Raw genomic sequence first — 23,961 nt, forward strand, 5'->3', positions numbered from 1 at the left:
CTTCAAAAAGGACTGGCACAATCTCCTTGGGTAGGTAATCCACCACCCACTTAGCCGTCAACAATAACAGACAAAGAATTTTTTTGAGATGTGCGATGTTCGAAGAAGCTGCAAGTAGGTAAGGGCAGATCATTCAAATTATTTATCCAAGCTAAAATTTTGTTACTCGTGATCTTCGCTCCCCTCCCCCTAACCACACACACATCTATAGGCAGAGTTTCCAAGTCACACTCAACGTTTAGGAGGCGATACACCATCTCCTTATATAGTTATACAAGGTTTCAGAGTATATTGTATATAAACTGTGTATGATGTATCCAACTTTTAACAGTACTGTATACATCAAATATCAAAAAGACAAAAAGTATTCCACCCACCATCAGGATAAAAGAAATGCAAAATACAGTTGGCATTGTGAATATTCATAGAAAAAATGCATCAATCCATAGCATTTCAAAAACACAAACAAAACATAATCCACATCATATTGTAGTTAAAAATTCTCCACAATTAATAAACACTAATAACAAGTAACAACAATACTCCAATATCAAGAATCAGAAGTAGTACTAGTATGACCCACATACCCATCCAAATGATCCTGTGCACCAGTATCCAAACTACCTCCATACCCTCCATCAACAACATCCGCCGCCTGCCAAACCGATTGCCAAGCCTGCGAAGGCGGTGGACACCCATACATCCCAGCCTCCATCCCTTGCAAAGCGGGCCGCCCCACAGTCACACCACCGGGTCCATAAAACGCCATACTTCCAGCCTCATCCTTAATCTCATCCCTGGGAACAATATCAACCAAGAAGTCGAAAATATCAGTCCTAGTAATAGCAGCAGCAATATCATTCTTCTGTAAAGTACGACGTTTGTTTTCCTCGGCATGTAACCAAGAACGAATAGTGAGTTCAAGTATAAAAAGTTCACACGCTTTAGCAAATAAAATAGGTGCCTCAGCGGAAATCATGCGGACATCCTCATCAGCTTTCATGATTTTCTTAATACGTGCTAATGGGAGTTGATGGTTACGGAAATCGTTGACTTGTTCGATTTCTTGACGTTGGTATGTCCAAAACATTTGGAGTTGGTTTTGTTGTTGTTGTAAAAGGTGGTGGAATGATTGTTGTTGTGGTATTACTGATGGGTATGCTGATGATGAGGGTGCTGGTGCGGATGGTGGAGCTAATGCTTGTTTGTTGTTATTGTTCTCCATTTTTTTTCTCTTTGGGATTTTTTTTTTTTTTTTTTTAGTCTAGGGCTGAAAATGAGGGTTTCATTTGGAGTGTTTATAGGTTGTTCCGTATTGTATCAACTTTTTTTTTATTATTATTTTTTTTTTTTTTAATGAAGGGTTTTTTCTTGGACTGTCACCACCTTATCCTTCTTTTGAAGAATTTTGACTTGACTTGACTTGACCGGACCTAACGAAGTTGAAAAATTTTGGACTTGGTTTGACTACCATGCAACCTACTTTGTACAGTTGCATACATGCTACCTCACTAAAGGACACTTTTTTGTCTTCAAATGATTTGCAACTCCTGCTAGCGTTCCCTCCTTTGGTTCAGGACTTCAGGCCTCCGATAAAGCAGCAGAAATAAATTTTAAAAACAAACATAGAACTGTAAACGTATGAAGCATTGGCAGTTTAATTAGACTAATTACAAAATGATGATAGGTAACTTGTTCTTTGTGACTAAACAAAACTTGGGAAGGAAGCAAAATGCTTTCTTCACCTTAGAATCACTGAATGGAGACCGGAAAAAGTAAGGAAATGTGAAAGACCAACAAGTATCATATATAATAAGTTGTATGCTATTGTCAAGGTGCAGACAGACCCGGAAACAGGACAGGTTACAGCTCGTCACAGGAAAAAACTGGACAGTTTTTTACGGCTATGAAACAACAGGAATTCGAGAAACATTAAAAAACAAAGCCAGAAAGTACATTCACTATTCGGGTCAGGACTGCATACTCCAAAATTTTCAACATGCTACTTGTTGACTGGCGGTCCTCATAACTTCCACTGTGTCTTGTTCCCTGGCCTCCGTCATTACCTGAAGCAATTCCAGAGGAGTAGCAGCAGGGTCCAGCTCCAAGCAGCCTTGTGGAGCACTCTCAGATTCTCGACCTGTAAGCAAGTAAGAAGGAACCTGATGTGAGAACCGAAACATCTGTTCTCTTGGTATCCTCTGGACCATTTGGGCGTCACTGTGCTGGCGGAAAACAGTCCTGAAACCAACAACCTTAATTACAGGAGTCACAGAGACTCCTTGTTCCTCATTGTAATCATCAATGACCTCCACCATGTCATACTTGTGTATCACTTCATCTGGGGTATGTTCATTCCAATCAGGGGACCAGTTGTGATATAGTGCCCATACATCGCCCTTGGTGGGATATATTTGAATAGATCCCCTTATTCCTTTCGTCCACCTAACCCTATGCGAGAAGGAATTTAAGGTATTATATGTTTCATATTTTCCTACCCTGAAATCTCCACAAGTTTTTGGAAACCCAGATTTAATCCAGGTTAGAGGGCCCAGTTCACTATTGCTTTTGGAATTAAGCCACCCGATACGCATCTTGAAAGGATTCAAGGAAGTGACACTATGAATCATGGCATAGTACCGCGGCATTCCATCATCGTCGTCGTAAACAGCCCAAACCTGGTTACCACCAAAAGAACTTTCCAATCGGTCCATATCGAAATCATGAAAATCTGGATCAGGGACATTCATCAATATGGGTTCACCGGCTTCAGCATCTAGATCAACAGTGGGTTCACAGGCTTTAGCATTAAGATCAACAGTGGGTTCACGGGATTCAGCATTTGGATCAATAGTGGGTTCATGGGATTTGGCATCCAGATCAACCGCAGGAACTTTATCGGAGCCTTTCTTTTCCAGTACTTCATTCTTCCAATCCATTTGGATACTAGTCTTTCTCTGAGAATATGTGTCACCATTTATTAGAATTTTTTCTGCATCTTTCACATTCTCTTTATCTGTTGTAATTTCATTCTCTCTGGCCCTGGCTGACGCAGGCGTACTCCACTTCTTTAACATCTTACCAATTTCCATTTTCGCCTTCTGTACCAACATATTTCGAGTTTCAAGTGGTGACAAATCTCTTGTACTATTTGATTTACCACCAGTGGAAAAATCACTAATCTTTTCTCTTCCCAAACCACCCTGTTTGCTTTGCAATTCTCCATTTCTCACGCCCATCTGACTTCCCATATTTACTGCATACTCATTTTCACCAGTAGCATCTCGTTTTCTTTTTAAAGTTTTGCCTCCTTTGACATCAGGGCTGCAGCCAGTAGCAGAGACTCCACTCGCACTAGACATCTTCTTAGAAGCACGACGCTTCCGACGAATTAGGGTTTCCTGCCTGATTGCTGCTTGTGCCGCCTCACGCTCCATCTTGGCTTTCTCATAAACCTGCTGTGCAGTGTTTCCATAAGCTGCATAAGATGCTGAAGCAGTAGCAGTTCCAGTACCAGCCATTGTAGAGAATGAACCTGAAGGGAAGGTAGTTCCCCGACTTGTGAAGCCTGTTGGGTCTACATTCGGAACAGCTCCCATGTTCCTTCCTTGAGCATATGCATTCATATCTGGAGGCAGCTTGTTTACGTTATATACATTACAACCATTTTTCGGTGAAGCTTGAATTTCAAGCGTAAATGGTTCACGGCAATGTCCGCACATGAGTCTACTTTTGGTCACGGAGGAGCTTTCATACACATTAGGGCAATGGCAATTAGTGCAAAAAGCCACAAACGTATTAGGAGACGATCTTGGATGTTGAGGACCAGCTGTGGGACCCACTGGAATTGAAGTCATAGGAGGCCTCAAGTTTGAACTTGTACTGTTTTTAAAATTGTAGAAACTGTTTGCAGCCGGTGGGGCAGACATGCCCGAACTTGCCGGTGGAGCCTTCTGCTGGGTTGGTTTTCCAAACCTCCTTTGGTCATAAGGTACTCTCCTAGTCTTATCAGACAACAAACCCCATGCCTCCGAGACGAGTTTGAATGCTCCATCTGCCCCAATCGACTTATTTTTGTCAGGGTGAAGCATCAGAGCCAGCTTTTTGTATTGTTTTCTCGCTGTCTCATCATCAGAACAAGAATTCAAACCAAGGATCCCATACCAATCAGATTCTCCACTAACTTTTGTTTCAGCTGCAATATAGACTTCAATAGTTGCCAGCATTTGAGAAAGACCCTCCAGAGTGGGATACAATCTCTGAGCTTTCAAAACAAACTTCTTTGCACCAACAATATCCTTCTCAGTGAACTTCCTCTCAGCGACTTCTTTGGCCCTTGCCGCCTCATCCTTATTACACTCCATTGTAAGTGCAGTTTTGCAAGACAATGTTTACGCTTTACTTGGGTCTTATCTGTGTTTTATAAAAATGAGCCTTGAGTGCCAAAAATTAATGACCAACATTCTCCAACGCAGAAAATGATCCACTTTAGACTGCCTGTTCCCTGGTTCACAAAAGGGGGAAAAAAATTCTTCAACAAGGTAAAATAGAAAAGGAATTGCAACAAATTACATAAACTGTAAATGCAGAACAAAATCCCCAAAAGTGACAGCAATAACAAACTAAAAATCAATATCAATCAGAAATTGTCAGACAGTATGAACTATAGATTGTCTTTAACTAGGAGTTGAATCTCTTCCCACGATGTATGAACTTCTTTTGTGTTCTGCTCAACAAAGAAAAAGCCAAATATACAGCAAGTAGAGCTGTACATGACAACCTTGGGCAAAAATCAGATTTCCCCATGCTAAGCATAAGGTTTGCAAGGTTTAATCCCCATATATAAAGACACAAGAAAAACATGAACAATATCAAGGTCTTATTAAGATTGAGTTATGCTAGAGGAAAAGGAAATTGTCTTCTAAATGCATTCTGGTCCTTCCAATCCAAATGTTCCCAACAGACGCATGAAATAACTTGCTCTAGAGCAGCCTACCTGTTTGGATCAGTTCGAAGGACTTTTAATTGAGAATAATGTTCTGGAAATCCACTGAGAATGCTGCACCTAAAACCGAACATGAAGTAATCCCAGCTTTCTATGACAAAAAGTGATGCCTGCAGCCTGTTACAAGTACTGCTTCAGGAATAAGTTTGTCTATCTTAAATATCATCATTTGTAAGGACCCTTTCCAAATGAATGTCCATATAAGACAAGTTTCCTTTTAAGGCTTATATGATCCTCATTGGAAGCCTAGATCGCCTGAGTTGTGATCACAAGCTTCTTGGCACCTAGAATCTTAAAGAAAAATGTGAATGGTAAAGAGGTTGCTGCTGATCCAGATTCGTTTATCATTAGCATCAGAAATCGGGATGGGGAGCACTCACAATAAGGCCTTCCACAACTTGCACTTATCAGTCATTGAGATTCCCATGAAGAGATTCACAATTCACTCCCCATCTTGCTATATGACTTCTGACAGGTGGATAGCGGATCACAAGGCCAGTAATCTTCCAAAACAGCATCCTTTTTCTTTCTTTGGATCGAAAAACAATATTTCATTAATAATGAGAGTTGTGCGAGCGTGTCACATTAAAAACACCAAAATACAGTCGAAGTAACACGCCAATTCAGTATCCCACCTAAAATCCCAGGCTCTCCCCATACACAATCTTATACCTTTTTATATTCAAAACTCTGTTTCTAAGTGCATAATTACCCTCTGCAAGCAACAGTGCAGAATGTAGACCTCCCTTTGAAACACACCCTTGTCTTCCTCCCCATATTTGGCAGTAATGATATTTGTCCAAAGAACCTCTTTGCTGCCAACACTCCACAGCTATGTGCTCAGTAGAGCCATTTAATCTCTTTGTTCTCCTTGCCTCAAACCCCAAAATTTTCAGCATGCGTCCAAAACCCACTCAAAACTTCAGAAAAGTTGAGCTAATCTCTTTTTTTTATAGGTAAAGAGTTAGATTGATATGTTATGGAGATGCGGGTATCGATCCCCGTACCTCTTGCAGGCTAAGCGAGTGCTCTACCATCTGAGCTACATCTATAAGAAGTATCAATTTTCTATTTTGCTACAAAGATGGTTTTGAACCACGGCACTTTCGAAACTGGTTGGCATAACAACAGAGCTGAATGAACAATCAAATATGACTTTAGAACATAACAACTGCACCCAAGCAAAGGAAAAAATAAAAATAAAAAATCTTCATCTAATATTGTGGTCAAAGAATAGATCCAACATACATAGTTGTACGAGTAGTAGGGACATATTTAATGAGCCAATAGGTGGTCTTCTTAAACCCAAGTTTTCTATGTTTCTTCTTTTCGAAAACCTTAAACAAAAGACCTTTACTACAATATACTTGAAGAGAAAAAAAAAAAAAAAAAAAAAAAAATAGAGAATGCTACATAAAATATTAGATGATAAATTTACAAGGATTCACTTCCTGAAATGACTGTAAATAATAAAAACAAACTATGGAAACAGACATTTACTTAAGAACATCAAAGTCAAATAAACTTGTGATGATTGGTATTCAACCTTCATCTTACCTCCCAATATAAATCCTAGAATGTGGGTTACTATGTGTAGTAAAAGAAAGTTTAAGTATCTAACATAAAAGCAAGCACGTAAATTAATATAACCAAGTAAACACTGTTAAAAGTCTTTCATTGTCATTCTTTGACCTGTCTTTTCGCACAAAATTAGAAAATCATATAAATAGGATAAAGCAATGGCTTTCTCTATTGTGACTTGTAAAACTTCACTCCACTTCTTGTGGGTTGAAAACCGCTATATAAAGATTTTTGTCCTTTTCAATAATTTTATAAGTTACATTGACACAAATACGTGTGTCAGTATCCCACTTGGGTATGAAATGCCTGACACAGAAAAATACCAAAAAATTTACGTATATCACTTATGATACGTGCATGTGTCGTTTCCGACATGGATATGTGGACACGTGTCTGACACAGATTATTTCTAAAATATGGTGTGTCCATGTAAAGTAGATAATTATTACGTTAATCAACGTGCAACTTCCCTAAATGTAAAATGTGTGTCTCCGTATCTTTCTTTTTCTGTTGGTGGTGGGAAGCCTCAAGAGTTCCAATGTGGCAATGTAAAATGCTCAAAAGGCAATAGCAAGTACATCAATACGTAAAATAGTACTTTATAGTATACCATAGTGTAACAGAAGCACGTTCAGTGGCTATTTAGAAGTTGAGCTTCTTCACATTTTTCAGTATTTATACAATCTTTTCCTATTTTAAGAAATCCGTTATAATGTTTGCACTGTATTCAAAATTTCAATAAAATATATGCCTCAAGGCTGACAGTCATAAAGGCCTTCAATTTAAGCCTCAAGGTTACAGCCTCTTGTATGTAAAGTGAGGCTGTCGATACTCTTTCGTGAGTCATACGCCTTTAGGCTGTAGCCTTTGTTCCTTCAATGACAACACGACTTCATGAGGCATAGTTCTCATCTGTTGTTCTTTATTCTTTTTTATTACTTTTCTCCAAAACATCCCACGAATAGACTTGAGTACAAGCGTGTCCTAAACGGAAATTATTTGAAAAAAAGAAATTTGTTTTTCCACTTTCAAGAGGAAAAAAAAAACTTAAACATGAAGAGCCTAACTCATCAACAGCATATACCAATCAAAACTTCAGTTCCATAATAGTGAAAGGCTTAATTGAACACTTGGCTCACTTCAACTTTCTACACAAAACTTTGTTTCTCTAATAGGTAAAAGCCGTAAAACATCTCCTGACTTTGACATAATTTCCTTCTTCAGAATAGCGAAGTTTTTGTAACTTTAAATTACACAAGTCCATCCAAGAATGTCCGAAGAATTGGCAGAAGGGTCCTAAAGAGATATTTTAAAATCATATTAAAACCCTACGTTTTTCCAGAAGATTCCTAAAGAGATATTTTCCAATCATAACCAACCCTATGAATTTTATACATTGTACTATCATTGTACGTTTAGTTTAGAAAAATCCCAGCACTCGTATTATCATTGGAATTTTCTGAAGGCACAATTTAAACTACTTTCTAACTCATGTCAAAACTTCCCACATTACTATTCAAGTTGACATTCCACATATGTAAATCAGTAAATGTAATCATCAACTTTTATCGTGCGCTACTGGTGATTTATTAATTGCAAGGTTATTCAAAGCTTTTGGCTGATGACAAACAACTATTCTTGCAACTTTTTCTTTTAGCTATATACACAATTACCTTTTAGCAAAAAAAAATTGGAACTTTAAAAAAAAAAATGCAAAACTTTGTTCTAACTTATCTTTCATTCAACAGTCAACGAAATTTTATCCCATGTTGAGAGTAGTAAATTCACAAACAATAGATATTCTTTCCATATATCAACAACCTCCTCCCCACACTCACACACCCACTCTACGAACGAGGGTGTGTTTTATTTGTGGGATAATTCCCACACCAATTCTAGATAATAAATAGGCTGAAATCCTATTGGTTACTAAATCCCAGTGAGAGATTTTCCAACTCTGGAACTTTAATCTCAGCAAGTCTTCCAGTCCCCCCTACGTGAAAAAACTTTTCCACACAATTACAAGTATGTAGTGGTGAAAAGTTCCCAGAGAATCAGGAGTTTGACCAGAAATTACCTCTTAAAAAGGATGTTTACCGTAGGAAAACTTCCCTCAAATGAAACGCACCCTAATTATCAGCAATTACTAACCGAACTAGATCAAGTAAATCAACCCAAACAATTAAAAAGTAAAATAGTATGCAAACCAGGAAATAGGTTGTTGTCAAATATTAATTGATAGGTCGGTGTGGAAACGACAGATAAGATAATGTGTTGAGGGAAAAAAAGTGCATGTCTAGTTATCGAAACAAGCCAATGCATGCAATCAATGAACAAGCGCCGTCTAGTGTTTTAACAGCGCAATCCAGTAATGGCATAGAATAAATTGAAAACTCCCTAATTCCAACCATGAACATGCAAATTCCCATGATCACTTTCTAATTCTCAAACAGAATTGAATCAAACACAAAGTCTAAACTTAAATCAAGTAACACATCAGGAAAACTACATCAACATCCAAACACAGCCATCATGAAGACAATAAAGCTTACTGAAGCCCATAATTTTTTCTCATTTATTCTTCTGAAGAAGAAGGGCGTTACTAAACATGCAGGACAAGCTACCAAGCAGATTCAAAGCAAAACATAAAACCCAGCATAACCATTCAACATAAAAACTCCAAAACTTGTTCAACAACTTCATGCATGTAAACAAACCACAAAACATACATTCCAAATTTCAGTACTTTAAACTGAAAAATGAGAACTGAACATCTTTATGTACAGTTTACCATACGTATTAAAAACAGGTACGATGAAAAGCTGAAGAGAAAAGTAAAAGGAAGAGCAAATACCGTTTCATGGAAACGCCTTGCATGTTGAGAAAATTGAATCGCAAGCCACCAAGGAAACAAACAGCTTCAGCGCCAAGTCTCTTTTTTTTTTGCCACCTAAAATGCAGAGTCACTGAAAACGAGGCTGTTCCTGAAAACCCTTTAAAAAATCAAAGCAGAAAAAAAAAATTTGTGAATGAAACTGGCATGGGGCTCTTTCAAGGTTCTGGGCTTTTTAACCCATTTTTTTTTTTTTTACCATGGGTTAAATAAACCAAAGTGTGTGGTTAGTATTTAACTCTGGTTGGTTATGTTTGAGTTAATGGATTTCCTAATGTGGGTCATTTTGGATTATTGGATTAGACTATATTTGTCAGTTTAGGAAATTTAAAGTATTTGAGGTTTTATTTGGTTGTTTGGTTAAGAGCATTCTTCTTTTGTTGGTTACACCCTTTTATTTGTGTTAAATGAATTTTCCAAAATTGGTAAATGGTAAATGAGTTAATAAATCAAATTTTAATCTAGCGAGGCTTTGGTTTACTCAGAACATTGGCGAGTGCTTATTCTTCGAACAATTTTTATGTGAGTTCCATTACCCAAGCTAGTCAATACTTGTGCTAATATAGAAAACGCCAGATTTTTATCTTACGTAAATTAGTTAATTATAACTGTCGAAGATTATAATAAATTAGTTTCTAATGAGATAAATGAAGCTAACATATATTTAGTTGACTACTTTTAAGCAAGGAAGCAAACAAGTCTAGCAAATATAATCCCTTCGACTGGAAAACTAATAGCAAGAATGAAGAATCTCATTGTGGAATTGGAAAAATATGAAGAAGTTATCAAATTTTATTATTATTATTATTATTGAATGAAGTTCAGGTGGAGAATTGATCATAAACAAGATTAAAAAAAAAACGATATAAAGTATGAATGAGTCTCCTAAATAGGCTACCCGCAAGACTCCGATCCTCAAATAAAGGACGGATCATGTGTTGAAGTTTCTTTTTCATTGTATTATACTGTGTCACCAAAAATTTATAGCTAGATCCCTCGACAAAAAAATGAAAATGAAAAAAAATCTCTCGCTTTCTATTTCTATCTCTTGTTGTCGTAAGTTTAAAATTGTTGGTTTTGTTAGGTATGTAGGAAGCGTTTTTTAATAGAGCACTACTCTTGTGAGATGTATCCTGAAACACTAGATGCAATACACACGCACCCCTTTGTGATGAGTGGCGAGATGTGAGGTTTTTTTTTAATATAGAGGAATTGAAACTAGAAAAACCACACCAATTCTTTTTCGTTACATTGGCAACAAAGAAATATAGCCTAGGAATGTTTTTAGTAGGCATTAATTTTTGTGATCAATTATATGTTATTTTTTTTTCGTTTACATGCTCAATAGTCGCCTTATTACTAATCTTTATGTAATGTAGTTATCGTTTTATTCCCAAGTCTTTATTGTAGTGTAACTATGTTAGGTTTTGTAATTGCATGTATTAATTTCACTGATAAATCTAAGGGTTTTTTAGACTTTGGTCCTAACAATAGTTGGTTTATTAGGGTTTGATCCAGAAAAGCTTGAATATTAGGGTTTAGTCATAGTTTTGGTTGTTGACTGTCAGTCAATTGAGTTGACTGTGGTCAATCTGCTTGTATTTTTGAAATAACACTAATACCCCTAGCATGCAACATCACGTGCTTCCAGTTTTATCAAATTTATTCAACATGTGTCGACATCTGACTTCTCATTTCGATGTGACCATCAGATTTTAAATTTGCGAATCTCGAGAATACAAGTTTTGATGTGCTTCCAGGATAGCAGCATTTGCTGTCTCAAAGACAAAGTTTGCATCATCCATTCCATCACCGGCATCAGCAAGGGAGAATCGAGTTCGTCGCCAGAAATTCCCTCAATAGCTTGGCAAGGTCCTAAAATTCCCGTAGATTTGACTTGGACATTTGTATCCAAAGTGAAAATTGCCGAGGCCATTGAAAAGATTCTCACCAACATCAAGGGAATCAATTATCAAATTCTCTCGAACCCCGAAGTTCCTTGCTAAAGGGATCCGCCATTGATGATCTCTTCGCCCCGATAGAGTTCTCATTGGAGGCTAGGAGACCCCCCTGTGGTCAAAAGGCTATTCAAGCCCCGAAAAGTGTTTATGCCCATTGGGTGCTTGAAGACCGAATCATAACCACCAACCTCTCAGGTCTGCTGAACTTTCAAAGCTTGCCGCCAATGCCTTCTTGGCTCGAGAGGATCTCATCCGTGAATGCCATGTCGACTTTTTGTGAGGCTACTTTGGAGCAAATGTTGCGAGGTGTCCCATGCTTGTTGGGAGGACACAAGGATCGGACCCAAGTTTCTAAATGCTAGTGTTGGGTTTGGAGGTTTATGCTTTTAGAAGGATATCCTAATGGTCTCCTTGAGGTAGATAACTACCGGAAAAAAGTTGTTAAGATCAATGACTATCGGGATCGGTGAGATCGGTGATGAACCCAACCAATCAATCATGAAATTGAATCGGTGATGAACAAGTTATTGAGATCGGTGATGAACCCAACCAATCATGAAATTGGATCGGTGATGAGAGAACCCGACTGGTCGGGTTTTGAGTGCTAAAGTGTGGGTTCTGACTTCTGACGAAGAAGATGAGGGTTGGACTCCAATAACATTATCGAGATACGCGAAATCAAAAAATCTAACTGTCACATGATTTAGATTGAATATCCAATCATATACTGACATGTGTCCAACAAATTATACAACTAGTGATCACGTGACATCGCACTGAAGGGTATTCTGGTCATATCAAAATAATTAGCAGATTGACCACAGTTAAGAACCAAAACTAGGACTAAACCCTAATATTCAAGCTTTTCTGGACCAAACCCTAATAAACCCACTATTGTTAGGACCAAAGTCTAAATACCCCTTAAAATGTGGCTAGTTTCTTTTTAGGGTTTAAACACGTGGACGCAACCACCAAGTCAAGAGCATAATATCATTGTACAAAAGAAGAATGCAGATATACAAGGGAATAATTTGGTTCGTACCCGCTAGGTGCGGGTGTTTGGTAAGAATTAGGTTAGAAGAGGCATATCTATCTGTCAATATGCTAGAGAATTTGACAAGTCTATCACTATTTGGTGTTTTTGCTAATCAATGCTATAACATTTGTCAGAGAATTTAAATTTTACACTCCTATTTGAATAATATCAAAAGAGTATACATATCCATATGTTGATGTGCCAATATGTCCAAAGAAAGATTGGTCGACAAAATATGACGCAAAATACTAAGTCTTAATTTATTACAAGCAACAATTAGCTTTAACTGGCAAAGTATTTGTTGTGAAGACCACAAATAACCGGTAGTTTTTCAATTATTAACAGTGCCGCATTGAAATTTTCATTTTAATTGAAAAGGACTTCTGGATTTATTTCTCAAGACAAAGTTATCTTTGCTATTCGGTTCCCATAAGCTCTTTTGACTTATAAATTTTCACAACAATATTATTTTTTTTCTCTCTATAAGTGGCCAAATTAATTGCCCTCATCACAGGTAAGGAAGGAAACAAGGGGGTTTATTTTGAAGGAGCCTACCCGCTTCAACTATTGATAGAACCCCTTCATATTCAAAACTCGTTTCCAACTTAATTGGTTAGTGGGTGCAATTAGCTTTATGTGTTTTGGGAAATGCTTTCAAGTAACTAGTGTGTGACAAGCATTTAATGAACTGTTTTTGTTCAATATCAAATCAATTCACTTTTTTCCTCCAAAATACACGACCTTTCAGTTCCTTCCCCCCAAAACACGTTTCCTCTTAAGCTTCTTTTTCACAATATGCAACGGGAAAAAAATGCCAAAAATTCAATTGATTGTCAAGACTCCATTCCTAAAATTGGTATGATGATTTTCAACTGTGAGAAAGTGAAGCTTATGGCTTTTATAATCAATACGCGCGCTAGGATTGCAGGTTTTAGTGTTAGAAGACCTCTTCAAAAGAAGACAAAATATGGGCAGATTCGAAGACGCCAATATGTTTGTTCAAAACAAGGTGTTCAAGCAAACCATCCTAGCTAGAGGTCTCACAAAGCATCCACGAGCAAATACGCGAACTAGTTGCATGGCCAGAATATTGTTCAAAGTGCAACAAAATGGAAACTGGGATGTGATCAACTTTGTAGAAGAGCATAATCATCCTCCTGGCAAGTAGTGAAGAAGTGCACCTCTTGAGATCATAATAGAAATCACACTTACATGGATTCCTTATATTCAGTAGGGTGTGGCCCAACTCAAGCTTATTTAGTCACAAGTTTTTATTTTTATTTATTTTTTATAGACAAACGATGTTGTTAAAGACCCCGACCCCTTCTCATTAATTAATAATAAAAACTTGTTACATCCTTACATAAGTTGTCCCTATACTATCAAAAAAATTATTTTGGTTATTTTTATTTTGAGAGAAAGTGGAATGCAATGATAGTGGCAAACCAACGAGGAGGCCGATTGTGGTATCCAATTCCATTATCCACGTGGTGAGGTGTTATTTGTTTGTGTCACATATTATGGTAACAAAATTCAGTTATGAGTTATAAACATGGAATTTTATTGATCTTGTCTTCTTTCTTGGTATTTTAATTAAGAAAGCAAGGAAGAAATCAGCTTCTTCTTCACCAAACAACACGTATGAGACCAGGGGCAAATCTATTCATGGACCAGCCTGGGCCTAAGCTCCCCCTAAACTCCCCTCCTAAACTTTGGATAAAAAAAATTAGTAGTGTTGTTAACTTATTGTCCTACCTTAGGCCCACCATCTAGCTACAACCCAACCCAAAAAAAAAACTAATTGAAGTGTGAAAAAAGCTTGAGTGCAAATGACATATGCGTTGTTAAAGGATTGTAGAGATTGTTTCTACTCCTGATTATTTCCTAAGGTAATTTATTATGTTCTTTTTGTTAAAGATTAGGATTTTTTTAATTTATTCATCCATTCTAATATTACACTGAAAACACATACATATATAGTGTAGGATCCTCAGAGTAAATCCTACAATCAAACACTTCCTATAATTACAAGTCTCTAGAATAGGAAAGACTTGCAGCCCAATATCGCAATATTCCCCCTCAAGTTGGTGCATAGATGTCACACATGCCCAACTTGCCCAAAAACTTGAAGAATACTTGGTTTGAAACTGCTTTGGTGAGAATATCAGCCAACTGATCCTCTGATCGAATCTTAGGCAATTCCACAATGTTCCGATCTCATCCAACTTCCCCTTGATGAAGAATATATCTACTTCCACATGCTTAGTATGATCATGTTGAATTGGATTGTAAGCAATATCACGTGCTGCTTTATTGTCACAATATAATTGAATCGGCTTCCTTGGCAGATAGCCCAAATCCCTCAAGATAAGTCTTAGCCATAGAACTTCACAAACTCCAAGTTCCATACCTCTATATTCAGTTTCTACACTTGAACGTGCAACAACATTCTGTTTTTTACTTCTCCATGTAACGAGATTACCACCTACGAAGGTGAAGTAGCCTGAAGTAGATCGCCTATCATCGACTGCTCTAGCCCAATCAGCATTAATATATGCATCCACACTTCGATGATCTCTATGTTTAGTGAGCAAGAGTCCCTTTCTAGGAGCAGACTTCAAATTCCGCAAAAGTCGCATAACTGCATTTATATGTTGCTCACCAAGATTATACATAAACTGGCTGGCAATACTCAATGCATAGGCAAGTTCCAGCCGTGTATGTGCTAAGTACATTAGTCTCCCGACGAGTCTCTGGTATCGTCCTTTATCAACCGATACCTAATTAGATTCAACACATAACTTCAATTATTCTTCCATTGGTCTATCAGCTGGTTGACATGCCGACATACCAGTTTCCTGTTGAAGCAGATATATATTGATGAGTCTTCAAAAGAGTGTAAGAAGTGAGGTTCATCCTAGATTGTTTGGGCTTGAATGATGAGAGTTTGAAGAAAGGAAGGTGGAGTTCTTATCTTTAGGACTTGTGTTTTTATCTAAGTTATGAAGTCCATTGAAAGCAAGTTAAAGTTGTTGAATGATTGAAAGAAACATAACTTGGAAACAAATACTAAAGATGATTACTTGAAGAACTAACACAAAGAAATAAGATTTATTGATTTATTGAAAATGTAAAAACAATAACCAAATTGAATTGAAAAACAATAAAGTAAATGACTTAATTGAAAAACTAGACCAGAAAATAAATCCTACATATAACACTAGATTAAGTCTAAGTGCATTCTCTCTCCCTAACTTTTAGATTATATACCCATACTTTTATCTTTTACTGATTTGCCTTCCTCCATTACTTTTGAGACACCTCACACTTCACTCCAAGGTAAGTTTTTAAGAATGCCATATTTTGATATAAGGGCCTCCATCTCTGGTATTCTGAGTTGAGGGCTTTGACCTTTGACTTTGACATTTGACTTTGACTGTTGATTGTTGACTTTTTCAACACTTTTTCATAACAGCTTTTAGTCTTCATAATCAGCGTAATTAAGGCTCCTTTAGGTTCTAAGTCATAACTTTTATGATAAGTGGCCTGAAATTTTCTATAACCTGAAAAATATAATAGAAGCTATGAGTTGTCTTTTCATTAAGTATAAGAAGGGCTGTAATGTAGCAATATAAGGGTAATAAAACGCATATTCGAGAGCTGATCACCACCCCCAAATAGCATCTTGCTTGTCCTCAAGCAAGGATGAGAGAAAAGACTAAAATCATAAATGAGTGATTTATTATAAGTTATACTAATCTCGTTTCGCAGAGTGCGATTGCATTAATTATATGCAACAAGACCTTAAACCACTAGGAATTCCCTAGTGGACGAGCTTTAAGCCTCGTGAGAGTTTTCGAGTGAAGGTACTCACAAACTTCTTTTATTTAGTACAAATGGTCTTGTTTCCCTAATATTATTAGAAGTCCATACATCTCATTAGCGAGGAATAAAGACAAGCTCCTTTGAACTTAGAATAACATATGTACAGTAATTTAATCATCTAGAGATAAATGTGCAAAACATGAGCAATAAAATGCAAAAGTAGAGTTGTTTCTGAGACTTTTGGAGAGAGTCCTTAAGGTGGGTTCTCACATGGGTGTGTTGCAATCACAACTCTCTGATAGATTCACTCAAGGTTCATTCTCTTAAGTGCATCGGGCACTTATATTCCTCGCATACTCAAATTATGTCCAAGAAAGCCAGGGTCGATTGATTACGTTTGCCACTTACTATCACATCATCCTATTCCTAATTGAGCTAGAGGTCTTTTATTAGAAGTTACAGGGCTAGGGTGATAGTTTATAAAGAAAAAGAAAGAAAAAAAACAAAATCTGATAAGTAGAGAAATTGGGTTTTCAAGATACTTGTAAACATAGAAGAACCTCGTTTTGTTCTTTTGCTTCCAAATTGTGATACATTCTTTTATCCCTTTGGCTTTGTGACTCCATATGATCGATTTTGAATTTTTTTGGGAGTTCTAGCCTTGCTTTAGTTTCTTTTTGCTTTTGTTTCTGATATCGTCTCCTTTTTATTTTGATTTTTTGGGAGATTCGATTTTGACTCTTTTGAATTTTTTGGAGTTTTGGTTTTTGGTAGGTATTTTTTTTTTCGAAGCAACTAACTGTTCTATTTTTGTACAAGGTCTTCTCATATTTTCTTCTGATATTCATCTAGTTCTCAACTCATCAGCTGGGTAAGCTTTTTATTATGTGTTGTAACGGATTAGAAATTTTTGGTGAAGAATAAAAAGGCTTTTAGAAAAGGGTGAAAGCTCAGGAGGGGTAACTAGAGATAAAACTATCTTTTTTGGGTTTTAAACGTTTATTTGGCTATATCGATCCATCAAGGGTCTGAATTCTCTTTTAGGATATGACGTGGTGATCAAGTAAGTGGACGTGTGGTCTTTCTATCCAAACATCCTTTGTGTCATCACTCAATAATCATTCAGATGAGGCTTTTGGCTAGATTCTCACAAGATATGGAACTAATTGTTCTAACATTGGCTTCAGAAACTCACTGCTATATACAAACAAATCATGATGCATGTCATTCATGAAAAGATGCAGAAACTATTGTACGAATATTAGTCTAAGTACGAAGAACGAATCCTTACTCTATTGCTATAATGAGACTTCTAAACTTTTTATTCATCATAGAAAAATGAAACAAGACTTTTAATACTAAACGGAAAAATATTTTTGGTCTTTTTCGAAAAAAAAATTTAGAAAGGAAAAAATATACTATTATATCTACTATATAGAAAATGCCTAATTTTTGCAAAATGTTACTATACCACCCCCAAATAGAACTATAAATTATCCTCAAAGTATGAATAGATAAGGAAAGAAATTATCATAGAAACATGCATGAGCAAAAAATAGCAATACACCTGTATTATGTTCTTCATGATGAAAATACGCCACCTTTAAATAAGTTTAGGACGTGGGTTGTTTAATATAGAACGATAAATACATGGTTTATTATACTAGGGATAATTATTCTACTATAAAATCTTTTTGGGTTTTTGTATTTTTGAAAACATATATGAAATGCATAAAATCTAACATGCATGCATGGTTATTATTACACTAATGATAAAAAGTTCGAAACGTAAAGTATGTAAACAACTATCTATACAGACACATATGAAATGTGTGTGTGTGTGTGTGTGTGTGTGTGTGTGTGTGTGTGTGTGTGTGTGTGTGTATTATTTATTTATTTATTTATTATTTTTTTTAGAGTAATTGTTTTTCTCAATCTGAAGATATCTCTAACCATACAAAGGTTTTGACAAGAATATAAAGTTATACGTGAATCCGGTATTATTTTGGTTATCCCGGGGCATATAACTTTCATTTTTATATTCTCTAGCTTTGAAAACTATGGAGAGATGTTTTAAGAAACTCGTACTAAAAAACCGTGATTCTTAATTCTAATTTTGAAAACAAAATAGTTGATCTTAGTTCATAGTAAAATGACAGAAATGGTAAAATCGAAAAATATTTATTTCAAATCCGGGTCATTTATCATTGAAGGTTATTTTCACGTGAAAATTGTTTTTCAGGGTTATTTTCACCCGAAATTTGTCCTTGTGAGTGATTATTAAAAAACTATGTCCTCTAGAGTTGTTTTGAATCGAAATTGGGCCTTAGGACCAATTTCTTGGTACTTGTATTGGTAATTTATTAAAGGTATTTGACTTTTGGTGGGTGTATTTGTAGTTACACGTGAAGTTTTAATTTTTAAATCTCAAAAGACATAAAGTTAACTGGGATGGTTATATGAACCCCATCTTGTAGTGACTCCAAAGTTATTCCATTTCTAATAGTGGATCTACAAGATGAATTGAGAGCTAATTTTTTGTAGAGATATACATCACATGACAGAGAACACCACCACAAAAAATCAGCTAAATTGAATACGTTTAACATTATCAAAAGTTATACCAAAATTAAAAGAATATAGGCCATTATATAATTTCATAACATTCTAAACAATTTTTATGGAAGTTGTACATATTCAATTATTGTGTGGAGTAAATCTCCACAAAAAATTACCTCTTAATATTTTTTACCGGGTGTAGAGTACTATTATTGTTAGAGCATTTGCAATGCAAGTCATAACTTTCACCCCCTCTATCACCGCCACCTCCTCACTTTTCACCCCCTCTATCACCAACCCGTGATAAACAAGGTGAAGCCGCGGTAATGCAAAGGTGATAAAAACATCTCGACGGGATGTTAGATTCCGTCTGAGTTTTTTTACGAGACGGAATGTAACATCCCGTCTGGATATTTTATAACGAGATTTCCCGCCCGATGGCTCAATACCAACAGACGCTAACACAGGCTCCATTTTCACTTCATTTCCAGCCAAAATTCGATTTTGTAGCCTCCATTCACAACCTTTGAACACAAATTTCCATTCATAATGACTTCTCCATCCCCAACCCATCCCCACCAACCTCACCACATCAAGAGCATTCCCGATGGTTTGAAATGTCAAAATTTCCAAAAAAAAGGGCAAAAGGATCGTCGTCGAGAACGCCAGAAATGTGGGCGAGGAGGACCTAAATTGAACTTGGGTTTAATTTTCCACAGCGTTAAAATCGAGGACCACCCACCATTAAGCGTCAACATCGGTCCCACACGTAGCAAATCGAGTGGGCGGAATCTCAAGTAAGTTTTTGATTTTTTTAAGTTAATTATTATTATTTATGTTAGTTTATATCAAGTTTGTTGTTGTTTGAATTTGTCGTATTATTTTAGTTTGAATTTGTATTAGTTTATATTAGTTTATTTTAGTTTGAATTTGTCGTATTATTTTAGTTTGAATTTGTATTAGTTTATATTAGTTTATTTTAGTTTGAATTTGTCGATTATTTTAGTTTGAATTTGTATTAGTTTATATTAGTTTATTTTAGTTTGAATTTGTCGATTATTTTAGTTTGAATTTGTATTAGTTTATATTAGTTTATTTTAGTTTGAATTTGTCGTATTATTTTAGTTTGAATTTGTATTAGTTTATATTAGTTTATTTTAGTTTGAATTTGTATTAGTTTATATTAGTTTATTTTAGTTTGAATTTTATCGTATTAGTGGTTTGTTGAATGTAGGAAGTACACTTATGGAAAGTGCGTTGTGCACTTTCAAATGTTGTGTCGTGGTGGCGTTGTATGAAATCAAAAACGGATCCTAATTTTGTCACGTTACCGATATTATATCCGGCCACACCATTTGGGGAGTTTTTTAATTGTAATTTGGGACAAAATGATCAGCGTTGTTGTTTGGGATAGTTGAGCGGTGGTGGCCAACTACCCACACATTTCATTTCCCATGGGGTGAGCTTGGGATTACCCCTCTTGATTTCACAATGCTCACGGGTATCCCAATTGGTTATGGAGATGCCGCTCCTTTGATGAAACTTTAGAGGTTTTACTACGGCGATGAGTTTCTTTGAATGTTTTGATTTGGTTGAAGATGATGAGCAAGACGAAGTTTTTGAGATTATCGGCCGAAAGCAGTTTAAGGGAGGAGCTATAAATATGAGTTGGTTTACGGCGAGATATTTGAATAGACTCAAGGAGAAGCCGAAGACTATCATATTGGTGAGGAGTCGATCCACGAGTATGTAATGCCTTCCTCTTCTACTTTGTTGGTGCGGTATTATTTGGATATGCCGATAGTTATTTACGATATCGGGTGGATGGCCGCTGCCCTCGACGTTGTGGGATTATGACCGGGTCAATCCATCTTAGCATACCTTTACCGGGCTAGACCTTTTGAGACGAAAAAGCCGCTAAAGGCAATTTGTGCGGCTTTGTTTGGATTATACCGGTAAGTCTTATTTATTAAGTTATTGTTTCATTTCATTTATTTATCTAATTATTAATGTTGACATGTTTATATATATATTGATATTGTATTTTATCTATTGATGACATGATTGGTGGTAATGAGCATTTTCGCAGTGATGCATCCCCGTGGTTGAAGGGTTGGAAGAGGATGAGACTCATGACCTGATTCCACGTATTCAAGCATGGGGGCTTCATCAGAGGCGGGGGTATGGGGACCTATCACATAATATTCATAACACTCGCCGCCAGATTGAGCTTTTAGGAGCTAGTCGAATTGAGTGGCAACCCCGGGCCGAAGTCCTTCATCTTCGGACCCTTTACGCGGATATTCCGTGATGTTCCAGAGAACAAACCGAAAGTACCGTAGACTATCATATATGTGTCATAGAGCAAGGTTTCTTTCTCAGCCGGCTTAATGATACTTATAGGGTCATCAATGATGGTACCTTTGGGGACGATGTTTGGCGGCAAGTATCCGGAGAGATTGTTATACCTTACCCACCACCTATGGATATGACAACCTCGATATTCTTCCCGGCCGTTCTTTCACACTACACTATAGAGCAAACCCAAATGAGTGGCCGACGACGACGCTTTCAGGTTTTACGGGCTTAATTATGACTTATATTGGAAGAGGGTTGGTCGAGGTCTCTTGCTAGGTGCGCTATACCGGGCACCAATTTTGAAGGGGTTACTGAGCATTGAGGCCCGACATTCATTTCCCGTGAGGAGTGGAGTTGCCACAACCCACCGTGGTGTTTCATGATATTCGATGCCGCAAAGAACTCCACAGATATTTGATGATGATGACCTTTGGCATTGGAGCATGATTACTTCGGGGGCAAGATATGAGAATACCTATTCCACCAAGATGCCGCAGCGGTAGCAGATTTGTCAAGATTCGCCGAAAGCAAAGAGCCGAGGTTAGTATGATTTGAATTTATTTATGATTTGTTATTATTAGTATTCACTATAACCCCTAACTTGCATTTGTTTTGTTAAACAGATGAAGTAAGGTCGAGTTCCTTAACTACATCTCTCACTTATGCCATGTGTGAGTCCTTCATGGAGTCCTCTCGCCGCAGTTTTGAGTACTTACAAGAAGAACGTGAATCGAACTTTGCAGCTTTCGAGACGTGTGCAAGAGTTGGAGAATGCCGGAAGTGGAGTACCTCAAGCTCAAGCTCAACCGCAGAGGCGAACAACGACGTAGGGGAGAGCTCTTCGAATCGGCCTTCTCGTGGTAGGGGAGGAGGTCTCGAGATATTTTTTTGTAGTTTGTAATAACGTGCGCCATTACTTGTCTTATGGCGTTTGGGATTGTTGTTTGTAATGAATTTTTGATTAGCGTGTTTTTTTTTGATGAGTTTTGGATATGAATATGTCATTAAACAAAGGAGGTTATGTCCAATTTTTTAAGAAATTATAAGTTAGTTTTTACCGAAGTTTCGTGTTAGACTTGGGTGTTGTTCATGATTGTTGTTTGTCTTCTTTATTATTTTCAAAGTATATTAGCAGGTTTTTATATGAATATGTCAATAAAACAAATGAGGTTATGGCAAAAAAAATAAAAACTTATAAGTTCGTGATGTTTCCAAAAATGGAACATTCGCTTCGCCGCTTCACATTTGTTTCACTCATTTCCTCGCATTGTTGAAACAAAGAAATTTTTAGTTTGGAATATCACTCATTTTGCGGTGGTTTGGTTCTCGATGTGTTCCGACAGAATAGTGTATGGGGATACCGAGACGGAATGTAACATCCCGCCTGGTTTTTAGACCGAGACGGAATGTAACATCCCGTCCTGGGTTTTAAAGCCCTCCTCCACGCACATTTTACTATTCCAAACAATGCAATTATGGATGGTGGCCCATTTGGAATTATTGAGGGTACATGGATAGACATTTGATACAATGTGTTGTCACTTGGAGAGTGAACAAAAATCTAATAAAATGTGTTGTCAATTGGTAAGTGGACCAAAATCAAAGTATCACATGTGACCTTATCATATGTGACCTTACCTTTCATATTTCGCTTTACTCTTCTATCTTTTATATCAAACAAACAACATAGCCATCTTCTTCCCCACAACCAAGCTAAAAAATAGGAAAAATGTCTAGAGAAGAAAGAATTACATATAACCAAAGGTTATGGGGAGGATCTAGTAGTAATAGTTCGCCTTCCTCGGTTTCACCGGTCGCCTTCCTCGGTACTTCCACCAAGATGACTACATGGAAAGAGTAAGAGATGAGCATAATGATATGATGAGGCTAAGGAGGAGGAGGAGGTTGCAGTTATTATCCATCTTTGGGGCATTAATGACTCAAGCAGCCATTGAAATTGAAGATGTGGATACGCACAAACGCGGTGGATCTGCGGCAGGCGAGAGTACACGCTTTAGAGATGGTGGTGATTTCAAGAAACAAAAGATAATGAGGGATTACTTCACAACACCTTGTAGGTGGCCTCCCTCATAAGTTTAGACAAAGGTACAGGATGACAAGAGAGCTTTTATGTATATGTTGCATACCGTTGCATCATTCGACGATTACTTTAAAGACAAGGTGGATGGATTGGGTCGGCAAGCAATTTCGGGTTACAAAAGGGACTAGCTAGCTTTGCACAATTAGCAACCGGTTGTTCTTCCGATTCAACGGATGAGTATTTACAAATTGGAGATTCCACAAAGAAATGTATCTATGAAGCGTTGGTGCAAGGCAATTATCACGGGCGCTTTGAGGAAGAGTACTTGAGATCTACCAAGTGAGGCGCATTAATCGCTAGGATATTAGCTGAAAATGCAGCAAGGGGTTTTCCAGAATGCTTGGATCAATCGACCAGTATGCACCGGGTGTGGAAGAATTGCCCAAGTGGATGGGCTGGAACACATGTAGGGTACAAGAAGGAACTAACTTTGATACTTGAAGCCGCTGCGCATAAACATTGTTGATCCGCATTGCTTCTTCGCCTACCAGTTCGTGATAATGACATTAACGTGCTTTCATCGTTCTCATGTTTTTGAATCATTAGAGCAAGGTGAGGCTCCCCGCTGTTGCATTTTAATGTGAATGGTAATGACTATGATATGGGATATTATCTTGTGATGGTATTTACCCAAAATGGGGC

At 37.1% G+C, this 23,961-nt stretch overlaps 2 protein-coding genes across 2 annotated transcripts; both read right to left on the bottom strand.

Moving 5' to 3' along the window:
* Window positions 1-394: 394 nt before the first annotated feature.
* On the bottom strand, window positions 395-1,302 carry LOC147496719 (nuclear transcription factor Y subunit C-1-like). Its single transcript, XM_086559627.1, has one exon. It carries the CDS (start codon window positions 1,223-1,225, stop codon window positions 551-553), a length of 675 nt encoding a protein of 224 aa, XP_086415753.1. The 5' UTR covers window positions 1,226-1,302; the 3' UTR covers window positions 395-550.
* Window positions 1,303-1,784: 482 nt separating this feature from the next.
* On the bottom strand, window positions 1,785-9,628 carry LOC147496720 (uncharacterized). Its single transcript, XM_086559628.1, has 2 exons — window positions 9,441-9,628; window positions 1,785-4,504 (listed from the first exon to the last, which is right to left on the bottom strand). The coding sequence occupies exon 2, from the start codon at window positions 4,362-4,364 to the stop codon at window positions 1,995-1,997; it is 2,370 nt and encodes a 789-aa protein (XP_086415754.1). The 5' UTR covers window positions 4,365-4,504; window positions 9,441-9,628; the 3' UTR covers window positions 1,785-1,994.
* Between the last annotated feature and the right edge of the window lie 14,333 nt (window positions 9,629-23,961).

The sequence above is a fragment of the Coptis chinensis genome, chromosome 5, assembly GCF_015680905.1.
Source record: "Coptis chinensis isolate HL-2020 chromosome 5, ASM1568090v1, whole genome shotgun sequence".
NCBI lineage: Eukaryota > Viridiplantae > Streptophyta > Magnoliopsida > Ranunculales > Ranunculaceae > Coptis > Coptis chinensis.

What these genes read in the sequence shown, in the direction of transcription:
- LOC147496719 (XM_086559627.1), bottom strand. Translation starts at nt 1,225, where the DNA reads ATGGAGAACAATAACAACAAACAAGCATTAGCTCCACCATCCGCACCA.
- LOC147496720 (XM_086559628.1), bottom strand. Translation starts at nt 4,364, where the DNA reads ATGGAGTGTAATAAGGATGAGGCGGCAAGGGCCAAAGAAGTCGCTGAG.